General features: G+C 40.3%; 2 protein-coding genes across 2 annotated transcripts in view; one reads left to right on the top strand and one right to left on the bottom strand.

The window, feature by feature from the left end:
- The window catches only part of LOC146642692 (voltage-gated delayed rectifier potassium channel KCNH8-like), a 55,313-nt gene extending 38,234 nt beyond the window's left edge, over nt 1-17,079 (top strand). The window contains exons 11-15 of the mRNA XM_085397606.1: nt 2,941-3,155; nt 7,468-7,742; nt 14,021-14,130; nt 14,391-14,437; nt 16,205-17,079. Coding sequence (XP_085253732.1) covers nt 2,941-3,155; nt 7,468-7,742; nt 14,021-14,130; nt 14,391-14,437; nt 16,205-16,954 — 1,397 coding nt within the window. The 3' untranslated portion in view covers nt 16,955-17,079. The remainder of the gene's footprint in view (nt 1-2,940; nt 3,156-7,467; nt 7,743-14,020; nt 14,131-14,390; nt 14,438-16,204) is intronic.
- A 675-nt stretch (nt 17,080-17,754) lies between these two features.
- LOC146642691 (gamma-crystallin S-like) lies at nt 17,755-18,647 on the bottom strand. The gene is made up of 3 exons (XM_085399246.1): nt 18,639-18,647; nt 18,322-18,564; nt 17,755-18,027 (listed from the first exon to the last, which is right to left on the bottom strand). The coding sequence occupies exons 1-3, from the start codon at nt 18,645-18,647 to the stop codon at nt 17,755-17,757; spliced, it is 525 nt and encodes a 174-aa protein (XP_085255372.1).
- Nucleotides 18,648-23,508: the final 4,861 nt, after the last annotated feature.

The raw sequence follows: 23,508 nt of genomic DNA, 5'->3' as shown, positions 1-23,508 counted from the left end.
CCTTTAAATTGCACCGCAAGCAGCTTGTTAAACAGCTGAAATCACCAACCTGGGTCAATGTCATACTGCCACAATAAGAGCCTCTCCAGGGTCTTGTCCTACAACACGTACATCGACACGCTTTCCATTCCGACGTGGATAAAACAGAATACAGAATCATAAGCACACTCGCAAACAGCACTGGAATCAGTTCAGGTCCACATGAAGTGGAGGTAGCAAATTAGCAACAATGTTTTTCATTTTAATGAGCTAACTGGTGTAAATAATAAAGTGACTGCTGCCTACAGAGGAGAGACAGCAAACTCGTTAGTATGTCTGACCTGCATGTGTTATTGGGTGCACACATGCAGGCCTAAAAGCATGCATTTCTTGCTTTCTTATACATATAGAGGTGAGCAAACAGTGCTTTTTTTCTTATCACAGTATTCCTGTCTGCTCTTTCTCTCACACACACATGCGCACAAATTGGTGTGGCATTGCCACTTTGGATTTACAGCTCAGGAGACGACAGTGTGGTAAAGAGGGGAAGCAGAAGAAGGAAATGCTGACCTTCTATTCCAATTCATAGCTGTTTATTTGTACTTCACAGTCTAACAATACATGTCACCTTGTCATGGTCTGTGAGTCTTGTTGTAGGTGTTCTAAGGTTTTCCTTATTTCTATAAATATTGTTTTTTCTTTTCTTTTTTTTGCCTGTCCCGTTTGGTTCTTTTGCCATCAGAATTATTGTCTAAAGGCGAAGAAAGATGCCCAATTTACTTTACCAAACTGACCATCCCAGCCTTGCCGTAATGATCTATTTGATTCACCTTTTATTGTTTATTTTATTTATTTTCACTTGCTAGATACGGGACAGACTTGAATGAGGAAAAGAAAAGGGAGAAAGGAAGAGGGGGGAAAAACAGCGGAGAAGAGGGACGGGGATAAAGGGCAAAAAAACAAAAACCAACTAAATGAGCAGACAAAAAACATACATATATCAATCATCTGGATCACCTGTTGAGAAAGAAAAAAGAAAACAAGCAGAAGAAAACAAGAGCAATACAATAAACAACATCACGATGATATATGGGAATATAACAGCAAATACTAAATATTAACCATTATTGTGCAGCACGTAATATCGACAGCGCACAGTGTCTATAAATATTGTAAAGGCTTCTGTGATTTTATGGTTGTTTCTTTGTTCATAGTTTTCTGAGGCATATCTTGATTTCTGTGCATTTCCACGATTATTCTGATATTATGAGTTTCTTGGTGTTTTAGAACTCGAGTTTCTATCAGTTTTCTAAAGTCATATATTAGATTTGTTATTTATTTAGGCTAGCTTTCCTAGTTACTTCCTGTTTTATTTTGGTAGTCTTTTGTCCCTTGTAATTTGTCCCTAGTTTTGCTTCACTTGACAAATTTTCATTAATTAGTTTAAACTGTACCTTGTCTCACCAGCTGTCTCTCATCCTCCTGATAAGCTATCAGGCTATCTCTCTGTGTCTGCATTTGGGTTCTTATCTTGAAATACATGGCACATGCTCTCACCTCAGAGTTTATTTCCAGTGGGAGCACTTTGCCAGCTCTGCCAGCATGTGCTGCTTGTAGCATGGCAAATGCTTGCATATTAGTATTTTGGGGAATGGTCCACAATAAATCAGCTAAATACATTTAGAGAATCAAAGGAAAATGGTGGTTGTAGGGCAAAATGTATATTTGCATTTGATGTTATGTATGATAACATCAGAATGTTGATATTGACTCTTCAGTGTGCAAGCTAGTTTATTAAGCTAGTTTTAATTATTTAGTTTTATTTGGTAGTTTAGTTCAGTAGTTTTCAGCCTAGGGATTTAGGCCCTCTCCTGGGAACCATAACATAGATAAACAGATGTGAACATACTTACTGTGATATTACCCAACGGGTTGTACTGAAGTCTTGATATGGCCATACTGCCATACTTGTCAGTACAGCCAGATGTGACTAGTTAGTTTGGTTAGCAAGTTTTATCTACTGTTTTAACTGATGCCCACTGATTGGTGCGAACACAGACATAAAATAATACTAGAATTTCACTCATCTGAGTACAGATTTTTTTTTTCTTAGTAACAATAAAACATATCTGAAGTCGAGCTTTTCTTTTGCTAAAATAAAATTTCCACAGTATGACATGAAACAGTGGGTAAACACAGGTGAAACTAGTCACAAAAAGCTCACATCCAAAAAGAGCTGAACCACTAAAGTAGACATTAGTAACACCCACGTTTACTTTGCATTTAATGCTCTGGTAACGAGGCCCAAGAGCAAACTGATTTTTGTGAAGTGTTAAAATTTAACTACTAGCTTCCCAGCTACCATAGCAAGCTAGCTATGCTAGCAAGTTAGATGCATGAGTCCCAAGCCAAGTGCATTCAATTGAGTCACATCACAGCCAGGAGCTGTACTCACCAGGCTGCTGTGGTAGTTTAGTTAACTGATGTTAAATGTCAAAAGAAGTAATGTGATGCTAGTGGAAGTTGTGTTGGTCAAGTGTTTCTCCCCCACAGTTAAGGCTTGACTAGAAGCAGTTACTTATTTTGCATTACTTTTTATTGTTATTTAATCCGCTCAACACTGACTTGATTTTCTTTCTTTCTTTCTTTCTTTCTTTCTCACTCCCAGAAGGATCCTCTCCATTTTCACTTGGTGGCTTTCATTCTTTTGTTTCATTTTGTTATTCATTGTTATTACAAACCTTTTACATTGCCACTGCTGTAGTTTAAAGTATTTTTAAGTCACCATTTTTTGCCAAGAGAAGTCTAAACCATAGCTCGGTTTTTTGATCATCTTATGAAAAAAAAACAAACAAAAAAAAACAGATGCCAGATGTGATAAGGTGTCCTCTATCAAGTGCCGGGCTACTTCTTAACACCTCACACACACTGTTTACTATCTATTGTGTCTCTGCTTTCCAGGTCGCGGTGACTTGATTGGCTCTGACTGTCTGACACAGGAGGAAGTTATAAAGACCAACGCCTGTGTGAAAGCATTAACCTACTGTGATCTGCAGTACATCAGCCTCAAAGGGCTGCGTGAGGTGCTCTGCCTCTATCCCGATTACGCTCAGAAGTTCATCACGGAAATCCGGAACGATCTGACGTACAATCTACGAGAAGGGCACAACACTGAGGTACAACAACTGCCAAACATCACTACATTACCTTTGTTGTAGCAATTTTACCACATTAATTTTAGTTTCAGGCTAAACATTATTTTTGAAGCAACACACATTATAAATCCAGTGGTGATATTTTATCAGTGATGTTCAATGCAATAAGAGGAAGAACAAATAAACTCAAGGTGCCAGCAGTGACTGGTGGTTGGTAGAAGGAGGTAAAGCACTTGGATTGTTCTCCACAGCCACATATCCTATCAACATGTTTACAGCCAGATGGGATGTATAATCCCTCCATTATGCTCTGGGTTGATTTAAGGGACAGAGCAGATGCCACCCCAAAAAAACACCCTTCCACTGGAGAGCCATTATGAATGTTATGGGTCCTTCTTACCCTAGCTTTAAGATTTATTATTATTATTTTTTCTTTTAAATGTGGACCCCAATGCAATGTGAAATAGGCAGAAGAAAAAGCAACAAGCCAGAAACACGAAGCCCTGAAATCCTAAACGGCAAAAATGTGAATAAGGAAAAAAGTGAGAGGAACACTGAGAACGAGCAGAGGTGACCAAGGAGATGGAAGGACAGGGTACAGGGAGAAAGCAGGAAAATTAAACACAGAACAAAAGGCAAAAGAAATGAAGGTGGCGGAAAAAATCATAAAAGTTGAGGGGAAAAGGCAAAGGCAGGAAGTAAATCAACAAGAGGCGCAGAAGGAAACGCAAATGCCAAAATAAAATATCACTAAAAACTGAACAATTACTTAACAAAAACATCCAAAGTCATGGCAAACTCATTTTATAGTCCACATAACTTATGTGCAGAACTACGGCTATGTCATTACCTGCATTAGTAAAAGCGTCACCAATTCACCTGTGACATGTGTTCCTTAACCAAGCTTATTTTGCTTCACAAAGGGCGAAAACTCATTTCCACTGATATCAATACACACCTCCTCTAATTGGCTAAAAAAGAAAAAAGATTAAAGTACCCCTAATCACGAACCAAATTCTAGTTATTTCAATTAGTTTTCATTGCCTTGATCAAGTGTAAAACCTGACTCATGCTAATAATACATTTTAAATGTAACAGCCACGGAAGTAGTTTGTCTGTGTCTTAGTCTCAGTTGTGCAATGATCTCCTCCACCCATTTTTTTTTTTACGCCACGGCGATGGCTTTGCACTTGAAAAGGATTAGCCATCTGGACCGGGACTGAGGAGGAACCCGCGACTTCTGCTTGAGACGCAGCCAGCGGATAAAGACACGATCTAAACACGAGGATTCACATGCCAGGGCTTTACAGATGGATCTCAGCTGTAGCATGCACATGAAAAACCAGCTTACACTAGAAATAAGTCACATTTTTACTGTGAGTAAGCTTGCTAATGAGCACAGAGGCAAGAGAAACCATCAAGGGGGCAAAGACAGTCAAACATAAGGCCCAGGGGCCATAATTAGCCCTCCAAAGTCTCCAATCTGGTCCCCTGGAAAAACATAAAGAATGGCATGAATTTTAGACTTTTAACTGTATTTTAATACTTTTTTTTTACAGCGTTTCCCATTGATAAAGACCTCACCCATAACCATTCAATCTGTACCACAGTAAATAAGTAATAGATAAACAATTAGATGATAGAAGGTTGCAGGTTTTTCACTATCTACTGTAAAAATTGATGATTTTTACAGTGGGTTCACCAGTGGGCTATAATGTTACAGTTTTACAATTTAAGGCCAAAGTCATGTAAACTGGGCCCTGTGTGGTCCACAATGTAAAATGAGTTTGACATTCATATAGTATAACAAAAAAAGACAGAAAAATATGTAAATAAAACCGAAATAATGGTTTTTTGTTGTTGTTCTTGTATAAAAACATCACTGCTGTTAGAAATCCTAACCTTGTCCCATTTTTAAGTGTAGTATAATAAAGTTAGATTTCACCTGGTATGAAATGATTGCAGCAATTTCTTACTAAATATTAGATTTTGCCATAAACATTTCACTTAACATTTATTGCTAAATTCATTCTGCCTGAAAATAACCTAGTTTCAAATTCTGGAATTTAATAATTTAGAAGATAAAATTAAATCTTTAAGCCTTACAAGATAAATGTGGTCATGTTTTCAAACAGGTTAAGCAAACACAGTTAAAATTCAACTCTGTTCCAGCTGAATTTTACTCGAAAGTTGTATCAAAACAAGTTTTCAAAGCCAAGAACAGTTTTGGAAAAATATGGGCTTAATTCTGTCAACAAGAATAATTAAATTGGTGCATTGAAAAGACACCAGTTTGAGATGATTTGAGCTTTGTGAGTTGTCCAACTTTGTGCTGCCATCAGAAGATGGTACACGTGGACATGGTCAGCAACAATACTCAGACAGGTTGTGGTAAATGGTAAATGGTCTGTATTTGTATAGCGCTTTACTAGTCCCTAAGGACCCCAAAGCGCTTTACACATCCAGTCATCCACCCGTTCACACACACATTCACACATGATGTTTAAATGTAGCTCAGCTGGTACTTAAGAGGCTCAAAATGTGTCAAAAAGATATCCTCCACACCATTACACCACCAACAGGGGGATCTATTAAAAGATATGATGGAGCCATGCTTTTGTGTTGCGTACCCAGAAATCCAGACTCGCCAGACTGGAAAATGTTTTTCCTATCTTCTGTTTTCCAGTTATGGAGATCCTTTGTGAAATGTAGTGTCAGTTTCCTGGTCTCAAATGAAAGAAGTAAAACCACTCACTGGATAGTTTCTCTCTTTTTTTAAGATTGTTCTCTGGAAAACCTAGAGATGCTTGTTTGGGCAGATTCATGCTCCAAGTCACTTAAATCACCTTTCTTCCCCATTCTAAATGCGCTGACTTGCTGTCATGTGATTGGCTGATTAGGTATTTGCATTAACAGGCAGTTTCGAATCAAGATGGATGCAGATCCAGCATGAAAGGATAAGAATGAATCTCAAGCTCACTGCACCAAACTTGTCAGCATCTTACAGTCACAAACCCACATATGGAGTTTATATATATGCACGTGCAGCGAAAGCAGCGGTGCATCCTTAAGTGGGCGCAGCGTGGGACTAAAAATAGTGCTGTCAGATGTGTGTGGGAGGGGCAGGGTCATCCCCAGATGGATAAAAATAGAGCGATATCCAGATGGAGACGAGACGAGGAAAACATCAGGATGAAGGGGAAGCTGCAGGGGAAGAAGGAGGAAGAACCTTGCTGATATTTGCATTCACGTGCCAACACACAAAGAAATCCACACGCACAGTCATATTTCCATACTTCACAGTGATGTGATTGTGTCAGCACATTTATGCCCTCTAAGTGCAAACACAATGCAGATAGCGGACTAACATAACACAACATATTTGCACTTGCTAAAAGATGTAGAAACTCACACACACACACACAACATGTTACTGGTCACACTCCAGCCCAGTGTTCATACATACACCGTTTTACACACCTGCAAACCCAACACTAATAACTTCCCGGTGGCCCTTTTGTGGCACGCTGCATATCAAGACTGCACGTGCTGCTCACATACTACACACAGACCCACACACACTGAAACTCCAAACAGTCCCTTCTCCGCTTAGTTCCCTCCAGGCAAACCTCTGCTAAAATTAAACCTCTGTGATCTAAAAATACCAAGCAGGCACGTGAGCCCAAGACTGGATGAAGAAGACAACAAGCAGAGGAGAGAGGAGGGGAAGGGTGGTGTTGGTGGTGGTGACAGGGGGAAACAAAAATTGAGGACAAGGGAGAATAGAGGGGAAAGAGAAAATGGGGTTGCATGCCAGCTTTTTTAATCAGCTTTTGAACTGGAGCATGTGAGAATGCATAAATGCAAAAAGAGAAAAAGCGCAGGATATACAACCAACAACCTTTTAATACAATGCATCTACCGCCTACAACACGCTGAGTGCAGGAATTAAACTCTCTGTTTAGTTCAGTTGGTTCACCTCACACAGACTGACTGTCAGCGACTGGAGCGTTTGCTTTGAATGAGAATGCTTCTTTGCAGGTCTGCTCATAAAATGAATGGAGATGAGAGCCGATGCAGCTGTTGTGAATGGCGAGTCTTCACTCTGATCAGTGCTTTGAGTAACTCAGCAGCTCCCCCTACTGATCAGCGAGTGACATGACACCATTCCTGATTTCTCTCAAAAAGCTTTTCAGATTTTTTTGTGTTTTCACTTTAAAGACTAAAAAAGGTAATCTGCAGGAAAAAAAGAATAATATTTCAGTATTTATTTCAGTCTTGCTGAAAATTGATGATGTTTTCTAACCTCCTATCTTAACTTCTGCCCCATCAGGGAGACTGTGAGAGTAATGGAGGAATCATGAAAAAGCTTCCTTCCATTAAGGAAGATGAGGAGGGCTCAGGGTCCGAGGGCGAACGCTCCCCTCTGCCCAAGATGTCATCCCTTGGCAGGCTGGGCCGCGGCCTGCGTTCCCCCCTCCGCTCCCCTCTTCGCTCCCCGCTTCTGCCGCCGAGGCCCTTCCGGCCAGCAAGTGATCCCGTCCGGCCCTCCAGCCTGCAGATCCCTGTTGTGAGCTTCAGCTGCCTGCAGCCGGACCTCAGCCCTCGGTAGGGAGCCATTCACGGATTTATTGACTCGGTACTTAGCATTAGATTCGCCTGGAGGAGTTCATTCACTGGTAAATAATCCTCAGTGGGAATTTGGCCTGAATTGCTTGTCACTTGTGACATTATTCATAAACACAAACCATCCACAGGCTAATTTGCATGGAGTCCCTAGAGAGGTGGCAGCAGACTCTGGGCTTGGGGAATCAATTTATTTTGGCTCAGCTGTGTGAGGGCGCAGACGAGCATAAATTGTGCCACTGTGTCAGTTTTACAAAAAAACATGTAAAAGCAGGATTACAGTTGTGTTTTTTTTTAAAAAGAAAAAAAGTCACCTACCTTTAATGATTGGTTTTAGTAAACTGGGCACAACCAGTAAAGCAGCTCAGACACCCACACTGTCTCTACCTTTTCTTCATCTAATGCCTTATACCCAAATGCCAGCACTGGGTCGCAGATGGAGGGTGATTCTTGGCACATGGCTTTTTAATCACGTTTCATTCAAAAAAAAAAAATGGCACAGATTTCTTCAATAAAGTTGAGTTCAAAGCACACAAACATATGAATTACTGTCTTGTTGGATTTTTTTTTAAATGAAACTGTTAAAATTGTTTAAAAACACATTTTTTTTCTAATGTTCACCAAAGTTGGTAAAAATAGTCTTAAATCCATTTTCTACTTCGTATCCATGTCTGGATTAGTCAGCAGGCTAAGCTGAGAAACCCAGACCCTTTTTCTCCTACCACCTACAGCTCTTCAGGGTGGATACAAAGGTAATGCCATGCTGGCTGACAGGCAGATCACAGACATGCTCTGGCATATCAGAAGTGTGCACCCGGTCTCCCAGTAGGACGTTGTTCCATGAATTGCTATCTTACCATGGTGGAGGGGTTTGCTTGCCCATGTTGGGATAGCAACCATTCAGCCTGAGAAGTTTGGCCCTTTATTCGGGACAAATTGGTCCTATGTGAGGGTCCAGATTAAGAGAGATTCAGAAAACCCCTTAGATGCTGACAAGATCAAGGGAATAGTTCACCCTGACCAAGACATAATCACTGGAGCTTCATCCTGGAGCCAGGCCCTGGGTAGGGGCTCGAGAACAAGCACCATTTGGTTGGGCCTTTGCTCATTCTCGAGCCCAGCCAGGCCTAGCATAAATGAGGTCTACCACTCGGAGAAAGCACCATAGGGGTTCAATGCACTTTGGCTTGAGCAGCAGTCAGGCACCCTGTCGGCCTTGCTTACCAATCTTAAAATCAAGCCTTTCAAAGGTTATCTTATAGATATTTTTTTCAACAGTGTTTGTCCATTAAAGACAAACCACCGGTAAAGCTGCCGAACAGGAAGTGAAGTTGTAATTTAGCAACTTTTGATCGACTGAAACTTGTTAAACATGGTAAATACACTTTCAACCATTTTCAGGGAACATACAAGGGAGTGATGTACAAACACAACAAGCATTCAGTGGTTTTAAGAACAATTTCAACATTTTTTGTAAGTTTTTCCAAACGGCCAACACAGTACAAGAAGCTAAAAAGCTATTAGGCGTACCTCACATCTCAAATGATGTTCATCATTCTATAAACTTCAAAACATATTCACTAGTTTCTGTGTGTTAAACCCTTTTTGCACACATGCAGTTGTGGTCAGAAGTTTGCATGAACAGCATGATAAATTAAGGCTTTTAATGAATTCTTTGAACCTTTCTTTTTTCCTGGGTGGAATGATTGCACAGCATACATCTTTAATGACTTTAAAAACAAGAATTCGGTGCATGAGCTTGGATTTATTTGGGGTTTTCTCCAATGCAAACAGGGCCAAAAGTATGCATACAGCCTCATATATATTAATACATTCCATACTAACAATTTGGTTGAAAGTTTATTGATGGTAGGCATCAATTTTCAATACGGATAAGTTTGGGGCATTGGCAAGGCTTAATTATCCTGCTTTATCCACTTAAAATTTGATAAATCATTCACTGCAACATATCCTCCTGTGTTCCTTCAGAAAGCACACATGGTATACAGGTCAAAGAATTCACCTTTAATCATGTGAAAAAAAAGCCACATGAATTAGATCCCTATAAATTGGGGCATTTGTTTACAGATGATGGTGAATGATGGGCCAGTGAGAATGAGGAAGGAAGGTCTGCCAGTAGAAGATGTGCACCTCTCCCTGAGCCTGGTTCTGCTGGAGGTTTCTTCCTGTTAAAAGGGAGTTTTTCCTTCCAACTGTTGCCAAAATGCTTGCTCACAGGGGGTCATATGATTGTTGGGGTTTCTCTGTTGTATTATTGTAGGGTCTACCTTGCAATATTAAGCGACTTGAGGTGACTGTTGCTGTGATTTGGAACTGTATAAATAAATAAACTGAAAGTGAAAGAAGTAAAGAAAATGAGGAAGGTGGACAAACAGTGCATCTACACTTTAAGTGCCTTCACTGTTCCATGGACTGTCCACACTTTCTGTCAAGAAAATAGAAGACGACAAAAGCAGTGAAAAGTACATTATCATGTGTTAAGATGTTGGTTTCCGTCAGTCTGCTCGGGTTTTGCTTGGTTCTATGACCACCTCACATTGACAAATCTTTTTTGCCCTGACCCTCACATCCTTTGCACCTCACTGCAGAGTAGTGGAATTTTTCTCATCATAGCAGTGGAAGATTTCTGACAGAAATCCCTCAATAGAAAACCTCTTAAATTCCATGAAAGAGGCCGATAGGGATGCTTCCATAGAGGATATTCAAGGCTGGATTAGACACACCAGGGCATATTTCCCATGCTGCCTGGTGAGGGAATAAAATCCTTTGTGATGTTGATGAAATTTTGTGGTTGGATCCCGACCACAGAAAGGATGGTGGGGTACCCCAGCTGTCATTAGAGCTACACTACATACTTGCATTTGTTCATTTTCTGCATCTAAGCATTTCCTTTCAAAATGTTTCTGTCTTCATTTCATATGGGTTTCTTAAAATAAGGGGTTGAAAAATTTCCCCCCTCTCTTTTGTCAGTGACGCTACGGTGGTGTTGTATATTACTGCTTTAAAAGTCGTTTGTGTGTAGCTAAAATGATGTTACAAATTTTAAATGTATGCAGATTCTCAAAATGCTTTCTTTCAGAAGATTTTTTTTTTTTAATATCGAAGAGGAAAAAGTCTAGTTGTCCCTCTGTGTTTTATATAAAGGCAGAGTCTCAGAGTGGTTTCAGAAATGGCTTTCATAAAGTAGAGACTTATCCAAGAATGAAATCACACAATCTCTCTATGCGTGCTCTTGTTTTTTGGAGGAATTCTCTATGTTTTGGCGTATATACTCTACCTAACATTACAGTCCAACTGAGGCGGGTTTCAATTCTTGCCTTTAATACATCCTATTACAAGCACGCAGCTCTCTTCACGGGTCTGCACTGCAGAGCAATATGACTGGTGGACGTAGCAAAGAGAATAGTTCTTATATGAAACTGCTCCCAACAAAGTTCGCATATTTTATTTTGAATAAGTGGGTCATGATTTCTGAAATGAGATGCTGCTGCTGATTTTTTTTTCCCAGTCATCCTTTTTCATCCTTTCAATTCCATCTAAGCGCTGTTTAGTTTAATTATATTCAAGAGAAGGCAGACATCTCTACAGCCAATATCTTCAAAACTGGGAAACTCACCAAAATTAGATGAATAAATAACACCACATGCTTAGAGGAAGAACATGGTAATTGGATTTGGGGACTGAAGTGTCTGGTAATGCTATGGGAAGTCCCAAAGCTGAGATGTGTCATGTCCAATGTAACTTCACCAAATTACTTCAAAGGATGTTTTGTTTTTTTTTTTAATCTTCACCAGAATGGGCGCTGTTAATCTTTCGACTATGTCTCACAAAAAGCTGGCAGATGGATTTGAGGTTTTTATAGAAAGGACGAAGCTGTTGAACAGGAAGTAAGATCATGTCTAAGCAACTGTCGCAAACTTGTCGAGGAGGAGGTTATGTTTTTGGTAGCATTTGAATGTCTTTCTGTTTGTAACCGTGATAGCTGGAAAGCTTTTGAATGAATTCTGATGAAACTTTGTAGGGGTGTAGAGCGGGGTCGTGTTAACAGTCCATTAAAATTGGTTCACATCTACCAAGGTCTTCAAGGTCAACTCAATGATTTATTGGTCAAAAATTGACCAATAAATCATTGAATTACTTAGAATTTAGAAACTATGATTCTTGCAAGTGTGGTGTGTGTCAACATATACAAAGTACTGTATATAGTTTAAAATATCATGTTATTTTTTAAACTCTGACCTCTTCTTCAAGGTCAAATAAGGTCAAATGTAATATGTCTTTTATCTTTAAAACTTAAAATTCTACTGCCTTTGTTTGTATTGGCAACATTTAGGAAATGACACTGGTGAAAAGAGCATTCTCATTCCCCAAAACACATTTACATGTATAGATTCAACCAGCTCCAAACACGTAACATACTGACAATTTTGTTGGGATGAGAACGTGTTGTGGTGAATGAGCATTCTAAATATCACTTAATAGTTTGCATCAAGTCATATTTGACCGAACCTTTACGTTTTTTCAAGTTGGCCTCAAAGTGTGTCGTATCTTTAAAGTATTGTCAAGAGAAAAAATGAGCCGCTTACTTACTTAGAAATATACTGTAGTATAACGTTATATAATAATCTCACGTTATTAACGCCCTTATTTACAAGTCAGTATCCATTAGCTACTCATACATAATGTTTATTTACACACTATCCCCTTAAAAGTAAATGCTCCCCGGAGAATGAGCCACCATGGTGGTTTGCGCTCTCGGACTGCTTACATTATATCCACATAAAAAACCTTATTTTGATTCAATCCACGCTTCTGTTTTTGGTAGTTTGTGTCCAATTTCTACATAAAGTCCTAAAAAAAAAAGTAAGTTTCACCTTACACCTCATTTTGCTAAAGATCCCACAATGTAACGCTACTTTCCTCCTACCTCGTGAGATAATAGGCACGCACATTAGCGTTATGCAATACTACATCTGTCGGTGGTGACTCATTAGCGTCCAAAAACTCAAATTCCTAGCAGGAGTAAATAGCAGATGAGTGAATGAGGGAGCGCTTACAGTCACACACTCTGTGTATGATTGTGCGTGAGCAGGAGTGTAATTAGTACACAGGTGCGCAGCCTCTCTCCGTCATCTGCTCACACTGAGCACGACCTTTGACCCACTGACTGTTGACAGCTGGGCAGCCTTTCCATAAACCCTCTTTATAATGATGAGTTCTTGGAGAGGCGTGGTGAGCCTTTGACATCTCTGTGAATTTTGCGGGCTTTGTAGAAAGCAGATGGAGGTCTGGGATCTGCAGGAGTCTAGCAGATAATAGATCCGAGAGACTTTCCTCTCAGAGCTGAAGCACTCTCAGAACAGACAGCAGTGTGGAGCGAGGACGCTTTGATCATTTTTGATTGGTTGTAAGTTTCCCATAAAAGAACTCAACTACAAAACTATAGACTTTAAATCGATGGCGCTTATTACATTTATACTTATTTTTGCATGCTGCCTACGGATTTTTGGTTTGTCATCCAGGTTCCACTCACTTTGAAATTCACTGAGCAAATGCACGCACCTCAGAGGACAGGGCACAGCTCGATCTTTTCTCATGCACCACTTTCATGCATATTTTAGATCCTAATAGGAAAATAATAACAACTTTTTATTGAGCAGGTTCGTGCCTCCCAGGCTAATGAATCTTGTCGACTACTCTACTCTGAAAAGAAAGTGTTTGCTGTTAAGAATATAAAATAACTGAAAGGTTTTGGGGAGTGCCTTAATCACACTCCTGGAAACTCTAAAGGAGTTCTGTGTGATATAATAAAAGATTTTCTGGACTCAACGAATGATTTATTTTGTTGGAACTTGCTCATGTAAATTGACATTATGTATAATGTCAATTTACGTAAGGAAGGAGGGATCTCGTATGTTGTCTTAAACAAGTAAAAGTCATTTCCAGTATACCTGCCTGGATGTATAACTGCAGCTTTTAATGTGTCATTTTTACCCAGTATTGCAGTTTGTTGGCAGAGTCTGCTGCCACCATGTGGTGTCTCTGTGTCATTAACCAGCAGGTTTTGATAGCTGAATTCTCACATTCAGATAAAATAGTTCCCCAAACTGCCCCCTTTTTTTCTGGAGTCTCTTATTATACTAACTGGCAATTATCTGTAAATGGTAAATCCAATTTTATTGTGTTATCTTGTTGTCTTGCGTGAAATGCACTCTCACCGCCTCCCCGTCTTCCCTCAGGTTTGTGGATGGGATCGAGACAGAAAACCAGAGCGGTTCAATTCCGAGATTTGATTTTTCTCCCAGTGCAACCCAGAGCTTTCTGCCCGGCCCGGATTCAGCCACCTCAGGTAAAGAGCAGGAAGAGCCGGTAAAAACTAATGCACAGTAATACTGAAGTTTTTTGATGGATAGAGCCTTTGTGAATATTATGTTGCTACTGAACAACATTCGTTTATATGGTGGATGTTTTTGTTATTGTGTCCAGCTCAGTGGGTATCAGACTTCTGAAGGCCACATTTTTACATCATCCTTCATACCAGCTTCCAAAGTCCTGATTCACTCAGAATTAATGCATTGTGTGTAAGTGTGTATATCTGTGTGTCCACAGGGGCCCGCGATGAAACCATGCAAACCATTACAAAGCTTAAATATGAGGTAAGGCTTGTTATAGTGTCATGAAAAACAAAACATTTTTTTCAGCAGGCTCTTAATCTGTGGTTACATCCACATTATTTTACTGGGCACTTGTGGCAGCTAATGATTTATTACACAACCATGTAGAACACGGTTGTGCAGCTGTAAGAGTTTAACTTTCTGTCTAACTTGTTGTTTCTAAGGACAGTCTCAACAAAATGCATGTAAAGTGGCTCAGTTGGTTCAGGTTCAGACTTTGCCAACACTTTAAGATATGAATCTATTAATGCTAAGAACTGCATGAAGTTAGTAATTAATATTATTATTATTATTAGTAGTAGTAGTAGTAGTAGTATTAGTAGTAGTAGAAGTAGTAGTAGTAGTAGTTGTAGTAGTAGTAGTACATCCCCATGAAAATAATGCAATTCTTCGATAAAGTGTTCTAGGTGCACCAAATCCTAAAAATTGATGATTTAAGCCTGTTGCTAGGCAGTTGCTAGGTAACATGGTGACATTATAATATATCTTGTATAATTCAGCTTCAACAGATTTGACTGCCATTACATGAAAGTTATGTAATTCTTTCATTAGATATTAGGTGCTTAAAGGTTAAGAACAGGTCGTTGGTAGGTGGTCGACAAACAACGTGATGATGTCATAACGTGATGTAGATAAGAACCTTCAGGGGCCTAAGATGTAGCTGTTTGTCAAGAGATTTTGTTTATTACTTCAGGGCAAAAAAATTGTCCATCAAAACTTTATTCAGTTTCTTTGTGGCTTTAACAAAGAAGCAGTTCTGTGATAATTAAAGGGATCAATCCAGTCGATGACTCCAAATGCTAGAAAGGTACATTTCATGCACTGCATGTGTGTCGTTTTTCCTTGTTATTTTTAAATACACTACATTATGTGATCAAACCACAGTCCCCTGACATGTGAATGGTCCCTGGGGCACAAGCTAGTGTACTCCTAGAGGGAGTACATCCAGCAAAAATCTGGGCCAAATCATTCCCCCACCCCCACCCCACCAAATACCTACCATAGCCCCAGGTTGAGATTGGTTTGTTTAAAAAAAAGTAAGCTAGCTCTACAACTTTACTTACTTTAAGCACCTTTGTGCGCTTCAGGGATTTCAAAATGTGAAACACGTATGAATATGGATATTTCAGTACTTGTTTTTAAGCTTGAGGCATAAGGTTTTTTCCTGTTTGCCTAATTATTTGTGTACTTTCACAATTTTAAATAAATAGACTTTGACAGTGTGGATTTGGATTTGGAGAAGAGTTTCTTTTCTCGGGCGGTGAGATGATGGAATTCATCAGCTCTTTTTATTTGTTATTTGCTTTATTATTTATGATTTGTTAGAGACATAAAGAGACTTCATCTGTATATAATTTGGTGTAACTTGTGTTGCATGATGACAGTAAAAATTAATCACTTGCTACTGGTTTTAATAAGACTCATTAGGGCAGGGAGTTAATTAGACCAAATGAAAGAACAAATGAATGAATGAATGACATCATTCTTCATAATTATTTGTGACACTGACCAATGAATATATTAAGAAACAGTTATAAGCCATTTTAGAGGAGCTTACACGTTTGGCCAGTGAGCATGAGATCCTCGGTTCCCTTCAAGGAGGAGACACAAATCCCTGCAGGGTTATCTCGACACGAGTGTCTGGGATAAAAGCTTCTTGTAATTATGTGTTACTGAGAAATGCTGTATTTATATGGGATTACCAGTAATATTATTTTTGCTTTCACATCCTTTCATCTCGTCCTCTAGATGTCTGTCCTCTCCCATCAAGTATCCATTGTGAGTCAGGAGCTGCAGGAAATGACGCGACTTCTCAGGCCTCTCTTTCACAACCCGTCCGCACTGCTGACTCCCAGTGCCGTGACTCCCTCGCCCAGCGTGTCCCCACTCAGCTGCTCTCTGGCCCTACACCTCAATACCCAGCATGCACCTGTGCACTGTCCTGATGATCAAAATCCTCCGTCGTCCATGATGCATGAACCGCCCTCTCCACAGCTGAGCATGACCAAGGTGTTTCAAGGAGAGTTCGATCCACTTTCTTCTTCTCCTTCCCCCCATAGTCCTCCATTCTCTCACCAAACCAGTACCACTCCCCCGGTCTCTCACCGCTCGGCTCCCCCTTCGCTCAACAGCTCTCCCCACGAGCACACAATCGTGCCACATCCCTCCTCTTCCACCTCCATCCCTTCTCTTTCTTCATCAAGCCACCCATTATCCATCACTTCCCTTCTGGTGGATTTATCAGAGCCGCAATCACGGCTTCGGCTCCACTTCCCACTCCAATCCCATTCTGAGTCCCACCTCCAGTCAGAGACCCACTTCATGTCCCAGTCTTATCCTCATTCCCTTTCCCAGTCTGACATCCAGCCTCAGATTTCTCTCCAAACCTCCAGCATGGCGTCACGTTCCCGAGAGCCCCTCCTGGACCTGCAGAGGGTGGAGTGGGGGGAGCACACCACCCAGCTTAGCCTCGTAGATGAGGGACAGTCCTCGATGTGAGCACACAGGAAGACTGGGACACTCGACTAAGAGACAGGAGCAGCATGCCACACATCCTACTGCATGACAAAGTTTGGCATGCGGGTTACAATGTAAATATGTTGATTTTAAACTGTTGGAAACTGTTATCATGAGCACCTTCAAGAAGATCTGAGAATAAACGTTTGTTTTACAGTTTCATTTGATTTATTTACAGTCAATCATATAAAGGAAAGACTTCTAAGTGTATACTAAAAGCATGTTTTTTCTCCTTTTACTGTGCTAGCACTGGTTTCTGTTAGGATACCAGTCTGTAAAATGATTTGAAAGGTGTGCAACACACAGCAGTAATGTTAGACTGACTGAAAATGAATGCAGCTCTTACACAACTCATGCAAAAGCAATGATTGGAGCTTTCTAAAGGACATGAGCATACTTTGCCAAGTTTAGCCCTGATTTAAAATAGCTTGAATTTTGCATAAACACCGAAGTGGTGCCTTATGTTTTTAATTTGGGAAAATCTGTGAACATAAAATCCGTTAAATGGTGTTACAGCACCCACAACCCCCTCAACTAGACCCCCGAGTCCCTTTTAATAACTTCTTTAATACAGCTTTAAATAATTTAGCTGTGGTCACACAGGGTAGACTTTTTTATCTCCACACTTTAAAGCACCACACTAACACACAGGGATGAAACAACTTCGCAATGCCTCATCATTCAGTTTTTATTTTAGCTATTTAGCAGCTGCATTGATGCAAATTATTAGCTAATCGAAAGCCAAAGAAAAGGTTAAAAAAATAATAATAATTGGAATTCTTTTACTCAGTCAGCCGTCTGAACGACTGCACAGTGGGGCAGACAGCGCCCCAGTCCACAGGCCTGCGGTACTCGCCTTTCTCCAGTAGGTACTGGCGGCCCTTGTAGTTGGGGTGCTCGTAGAAGACCCACCAGCCTCCCAGGACCCTGCAGGAGTGCACCTCTCTCCAGTGAAACGTCTCCAGCACAGAGGCGCAGTCCTCGCTCGCTTCAAACACCTGACCGGAGAAATCGGCTTTGCCATACAGCTGGATCTTGTAGGGGTCTCCAGGGGCCTGAGTGAAGCGGGATACAGAAGAAGATGGTAGGTAGAGGGGAGGGGGTTGGGAAAACAATGAAGCTAGGTTTGATTGATGTCACTACAAAATACGTTGTTTCTTATCATGGATTTATTCCACCGATCCAGATTTCAAGATTCATTTATGTGAAAATGAAGTGGCGTTTTTAAAATGCTATAAAATTCCCCAATGTCCCCTGAGATGTGTAGGATCTTACACAGCCACTTTCCCACTAACCACAGTGTCTTTGACCTCTTGGTACGAGGCACCTGATGTGTTGAGATGGCTTACAAAGTGAATCATCTTGCAAGAGCTGACTCTGTCATTGAGGCCGTTCCAGCTGTGGTAGTTGGGGTATTCCCCTCTCTTCAGGACGTACTGGTAACCCAAGTAGTTTGGTCTCTCGTAGATGACCCAGGTCCCGCTCTCCACACGGGCCGAGTTGCAGCAACTCAGATAGGAGTGGAAGTCGGTGCAGTCGCTGTCGCATTCGTACCTGCGACCCTGGAAGTTCTTGTCCTCGTAGAAGATGATCTGGGGGATTGTATGTGAGTGATAACCTGGTATTAATGATTTTACATGCCAGATCTAAATGTTGTTCTACTCACCCTGCCCATCTTGGGACCGACTGTGCTTCACTGTTTAGCCTCCCTTGAAATAGCTACAATAATGTAACGTGTATGTGCTCATATTGCCCTCTTTTATAGCTTCAGAGCCCTCTGAAACTCACACAATTGCTTGGTCATGAGAATGAGATCCAAAATTTGAGTCAGTGGTTCCACTGCTACTCGTGTTTTCCAGAAAGAGGCTGTGGGATTAGACCACATAAAGACCTCAGGCACTGACCAACTCTTTACAGAAAACTGTAAACATACTGCACACAGTGCGAACTACACACACGCACACAGTTACAAATAACACACTGATGGATGATTGCATAAATATTAAACTGCACTTAATCATAGCAACTCTAAGCTAAAGTAGAACTCCCATTAGCTGAACTGCTGAGGTGTATTGCCATCCAGTCAGTGTGATACTTCTTCCTCTTCAGTCCAAAATGCTGCACTGTCATCCAGAGCTTCAATACTTCAGTTCTGAATTTCATATTAGAAGTAAGATGATGCACTTCTTGCTGTGTAGCATAAAATCTCCCAACTTCAGCTCACGGTTCGGGCTGTAAACTTTTCACACTGGAAATCCACTGGTTAGTCTGCTCACTTAGTTGCATATTTCTGTGGATAATCTGTTTTCTTTTCATCTCAGTGCAGAGATGGCAGCAGTTCCTCATCTCTGCAGTCAGTACTCACTTTTCAGACTTAACACATACACGCTGTGCTCACATCAAAGCAGAAGCATTTACACAGGCTTTACATAGGCATGAACAAGGCTGGCTTAACAGCTGGTTTTTGGTGATATCACTCAACAAAGGTTGTTAAAGAACTTAAACCAACTAAAGCACAGTTGTTGTTTTTTTCCCCTGATTTGTGATTTTGTCATATTTTATATAGAGATTATGAAATCTATATTTATATCAAATTACACCCTTGCCCTGCGGGGGGTCTTTATCCTTCAAGGTCAGGTCCTCTACCAGAGACCTGGGAGCTTAAGGTTCTTGCACAGTAACTTTGCTTATCCTAGGACGGCGCTCTTGGATGTTGTTCCAGGGATCTGCTGGAGCCAATCGCCTAGCTCGGGAATCACTGCACTGAGCTCTCTGTTTACCACCGGGACCACTGTTACCTTCATTCTCCACATCTTCTTGAGCTCTTCTCTGAGCCCTTGGTACTTCTTCAGCTCGTGTTCCTTCTTCCTGATGTTGCTGTCATTCAGTATCGTTACGTCTCTCACTACGGCCGTCTTCTTCTGCTTGTCCACCACTACTATGTCCATTGGAAAGCCATCACCAGAACCTCGGGACTTCCAGGCCATATTCGGCATAGATGTTTCTGTATACTATGTCAGCCACTTGGTTATGGCGTTCCGTGTATGCCCTTCCTGTTAGCACCCTGCTGTTATGTGCTGGATTGGCTCAGAGGCAACTTTACACAGCCTGCACCTGGGGTCTTGCCTGGTGTGATAGACCCCAGCCTCTATGGATCTTGTGCTCAGAGCTTGTTCTTGTGCTGCCATGATTAGTGCCTCTGTGCTGTCTTTCAGTCCAGCTTTGTCCAGCCACTGGTAGGATTTCTGGATGCCATCCATTTCTTTTATCTGCCTGTGGTGCGTGCAGAAACCTGCCTTTCCATGATGGGTCTTCTCCTTGCTCCTCTTCTTACTTGTGTTTGTGGTTTTTGGGAATCAAAACAAGCAATGTAAATTTATTTGTTTAAATTCATGATAGCTCAGTAATAGTTACATAGGCCATTTAAAAACATTTGAAATGAGTTCTTTATTCTTGTGCTCTGTACAGGTGACACAATTTAATTTATCTATATTTCTGTCAAAGCCACAGTGAACCACGGAAGACAGACAAAGGAACTACAGGTGGCTTTGGTAGACATTTCCTGTACATGTATGTATTGATTGATTGAGTCATTATTTTTATTATATACAGTATATTCCATCTGTTTAATTTTGTTTAACACACATTTTCTTATTGTATTTTTATTTCAATTAGGTAAAAAAAACAAACATCTTCTTTTAGTTTTGTATTTAGTTTTATTACCTGATAATTACCTAAAGCTTAAGCTCTGGACTAGTGTACACACCCTCAGTAGCAAACATATAATTTCCCCCTTGGCACCACAGTGAGGCAGCATTTGCACAGAAAAGCACAAGCTTATGACAGGTCCAGTTTATGTACAGTCTCTCATTTTTTTTAGAGCAGTGCTCCTGCGCCAGTGACAAGTGTCACCAAACAGACGGACAGTACATGTCTTTATTTTAATAACTGATTTTGAATGTTAATATTAAACATTTCCAATTGGCTTTGTTTCATTTTCTTTTTATCATATTAGATATTAAGTTATAGAAATATCTTTATCTTGTGGGCCTGTGAGTAAAACGTAGCCTCTGTGAGTTACATATGAAAAGTTTTGCATCTCTTTCAAGATTAATCCATTTAATAGAGAAGCCAAAGAGTGACTATTGATTATTATTGACGATTATAATTTGTATGTGACTGATCTGACAAGTGTCTTCTTAAAATGCGCAAAGCAAAAAAAAAAAAAAAAAAGAGAAAAAAAGAGACTTGATTCTTATTTGTGATGTAATGGTTTGTTCTGCAGTAACTTTGAGGCGTTCAGTCGGCCGCACTGAAACTTTGTTCTGCTTTAAAACAGATTGCAGACATCTCACTTTATGCCATATAAGTCAATCAAGAACACACCGCGTGGTCTTTTAAGCACGTTAAAGCACGTGTAACATCAATATTTGCCATTACAGGTTATGAGAGCCGGCTTGTTCCCGCTGGAGCCTTCTGAAAGCACCCTTTAACTGCTGCACATACCTACACACACACACACGCACACACACACACACACCTTATGCTCATGGTGAGTGACCTGTGGTGAGCTGTCAAAGATACTTAAGATGATGTAGGACAGACAAGTGTTGTCAGTGCGGGCACATGCACACACATATACACATACATATACACACACACAGCACACAGGGAGAGAGAGAGAGCAAAACCACAGAGGAGGTGCGACAGGAAGGCAGACGGGCTGAGTGGTAATGATAGGTGACTATTCTTCCATCTAGAATAAATCAAGACATGCTGACCACACTGTTGGGAAAACCCAGGCCTGCTATTTGGACGCACACACAAACAAACATATAACCGATGGATGGACGGTGTATATATGTGAAATAAATAATGGGGAAAGTCCAGGGTTTTATTGCTTTCCTTAAAAGCAAGGGAGATAATATTCCCCATTTATCATCTTGTAAAGACAATGGAAACACAATGAGCTATAATCCAATAGCATTAACATGTTACACACAGAGTACAGCAAGCTCCCCGTGAAGCTGTCCCGGGTTTTTATAATCAGGGACCACAAACTCAAGAAAACGACTTGTTTTTACACTGTGAGAAAAACACAGGAAGACGGCTGGACACCAGTATTCTCCGCTGAATTTTGAATTGTCCGCTTCATGATACAATATGTTACCAGGAAATATACAGAGGATGTTCTATGACAGAGAAGGAGACTATGAATTGAGGGGGAAATTGAATCTAAGGATTCTTAAAGCACGGTCAAAGGTTAAAACCTTTTGCGTCACTATTTATGGGGTAAAACTGTGGAATAGTTTTACTATAGATCTACAGCAATGCTCAGGAATGAGTAAGTTCATGAAAATACTTCGAAAACTGATTTTGGAAGAATATGATACCGATAAAGATGATCACCCATTGTATGTATAAAAATATCAAATTATATCCAAATTATATCAATCACGGTAGCCAAGTTTATATAGGTTCCCCTCGTGTATCGTGTGGAGTATGTGATGATGGGAATTAGGTGAATTATGTGGGATCAATAAGATGTTGAGCAGGGGTAGGAATTAATAAGTATGTTCATACTTCTTCCTACTCCTTTTCAGACCAAACATTGTTACATTATGTCAGACGATTTTGTTTTATTTCATTATATATTTTTTGTTTATCTGAACACATACGTGTGTGTGTGTGTGTATATCTACATATATATTCGTATCTGTAAATGAAAATATATGTAGTGTGTATATATTGTTTTTTGTTTTATATGTCTGAAACAAATAAAGATACAATACAATACAATACAATACAATAAAAAGGCCTAGCTTTCCATCAGTTTAGTGCATCATGTGACCATTTCTTTAAAGCTTCGCTGAAGCATTTTGCTCGTCTATCTAACACCAAAGCATGGAAAACTCTGTGTAGTATAGAAGAACAGAATTGTGGGTTAAAGAGACATAAAGACAAAGACAGGACTTTTAAGCCTATCATATATGAAGGAATCATCTCTGTGTCTTTCATTTATAGATCTCTATCTCCATCGCATCTACTTCTATTTATGAGCCGCACGATTTCTGACATTGCTTCCAAGATGAACTTCTGACATTAATCACCTTTTTCTGCCATCATCCTGTTTCCACTTTTTCCTCCCCGTCCTCCTGTTCTCTGCTATCGCCACATCTGGATTATGAATTAATGACTAACATGATCACATTATTCATTTTAGTTTGCAGCTTTCGAGAACAAAGAAGTGGCTTATTTTACCTGCACAGCTTTGTCCATTTCTTTGCACTTGTATTTGCTTTACATTAATTGAGGCTAAAACTGTGATCTGGGGGCAGTAATAAATGTGACTACTGTATTTTCTTTCTGATTTAATGTCATTCTGTCTCTGAGTTTCCCTCCCAGACCTTCCTCCCTCCCCTTTCTTTCCCTCCCTGCCTCCTGCACTCTCCCCTCTCTCTCACTCTCTTTGCATGTGTCATTTTACTGCTCTTTACTCAGCCCGCCAGCAGCAGTCTGTCCTCATCACTCCTTGT

This window comes from Rhamphochromis longiceps, linkage group LG23 (assembly GCF_057381845.1).
Source record: "Rhamphochromis longiceps isolate RC_006_pf linkage group LG23, R_longiceps_female_GT1.1, whole genome shotgun sequence".
Lineage (NCBI taxonomy): Eukaryota > Metazoa > Chordata > Actinopteri > Cichliformes > Cichlidae > Rhamphochromis > Rhamphochromis longiceps.
This window is presented reverse-complemented; position numbering and strand designations above follow the sequence as displayed.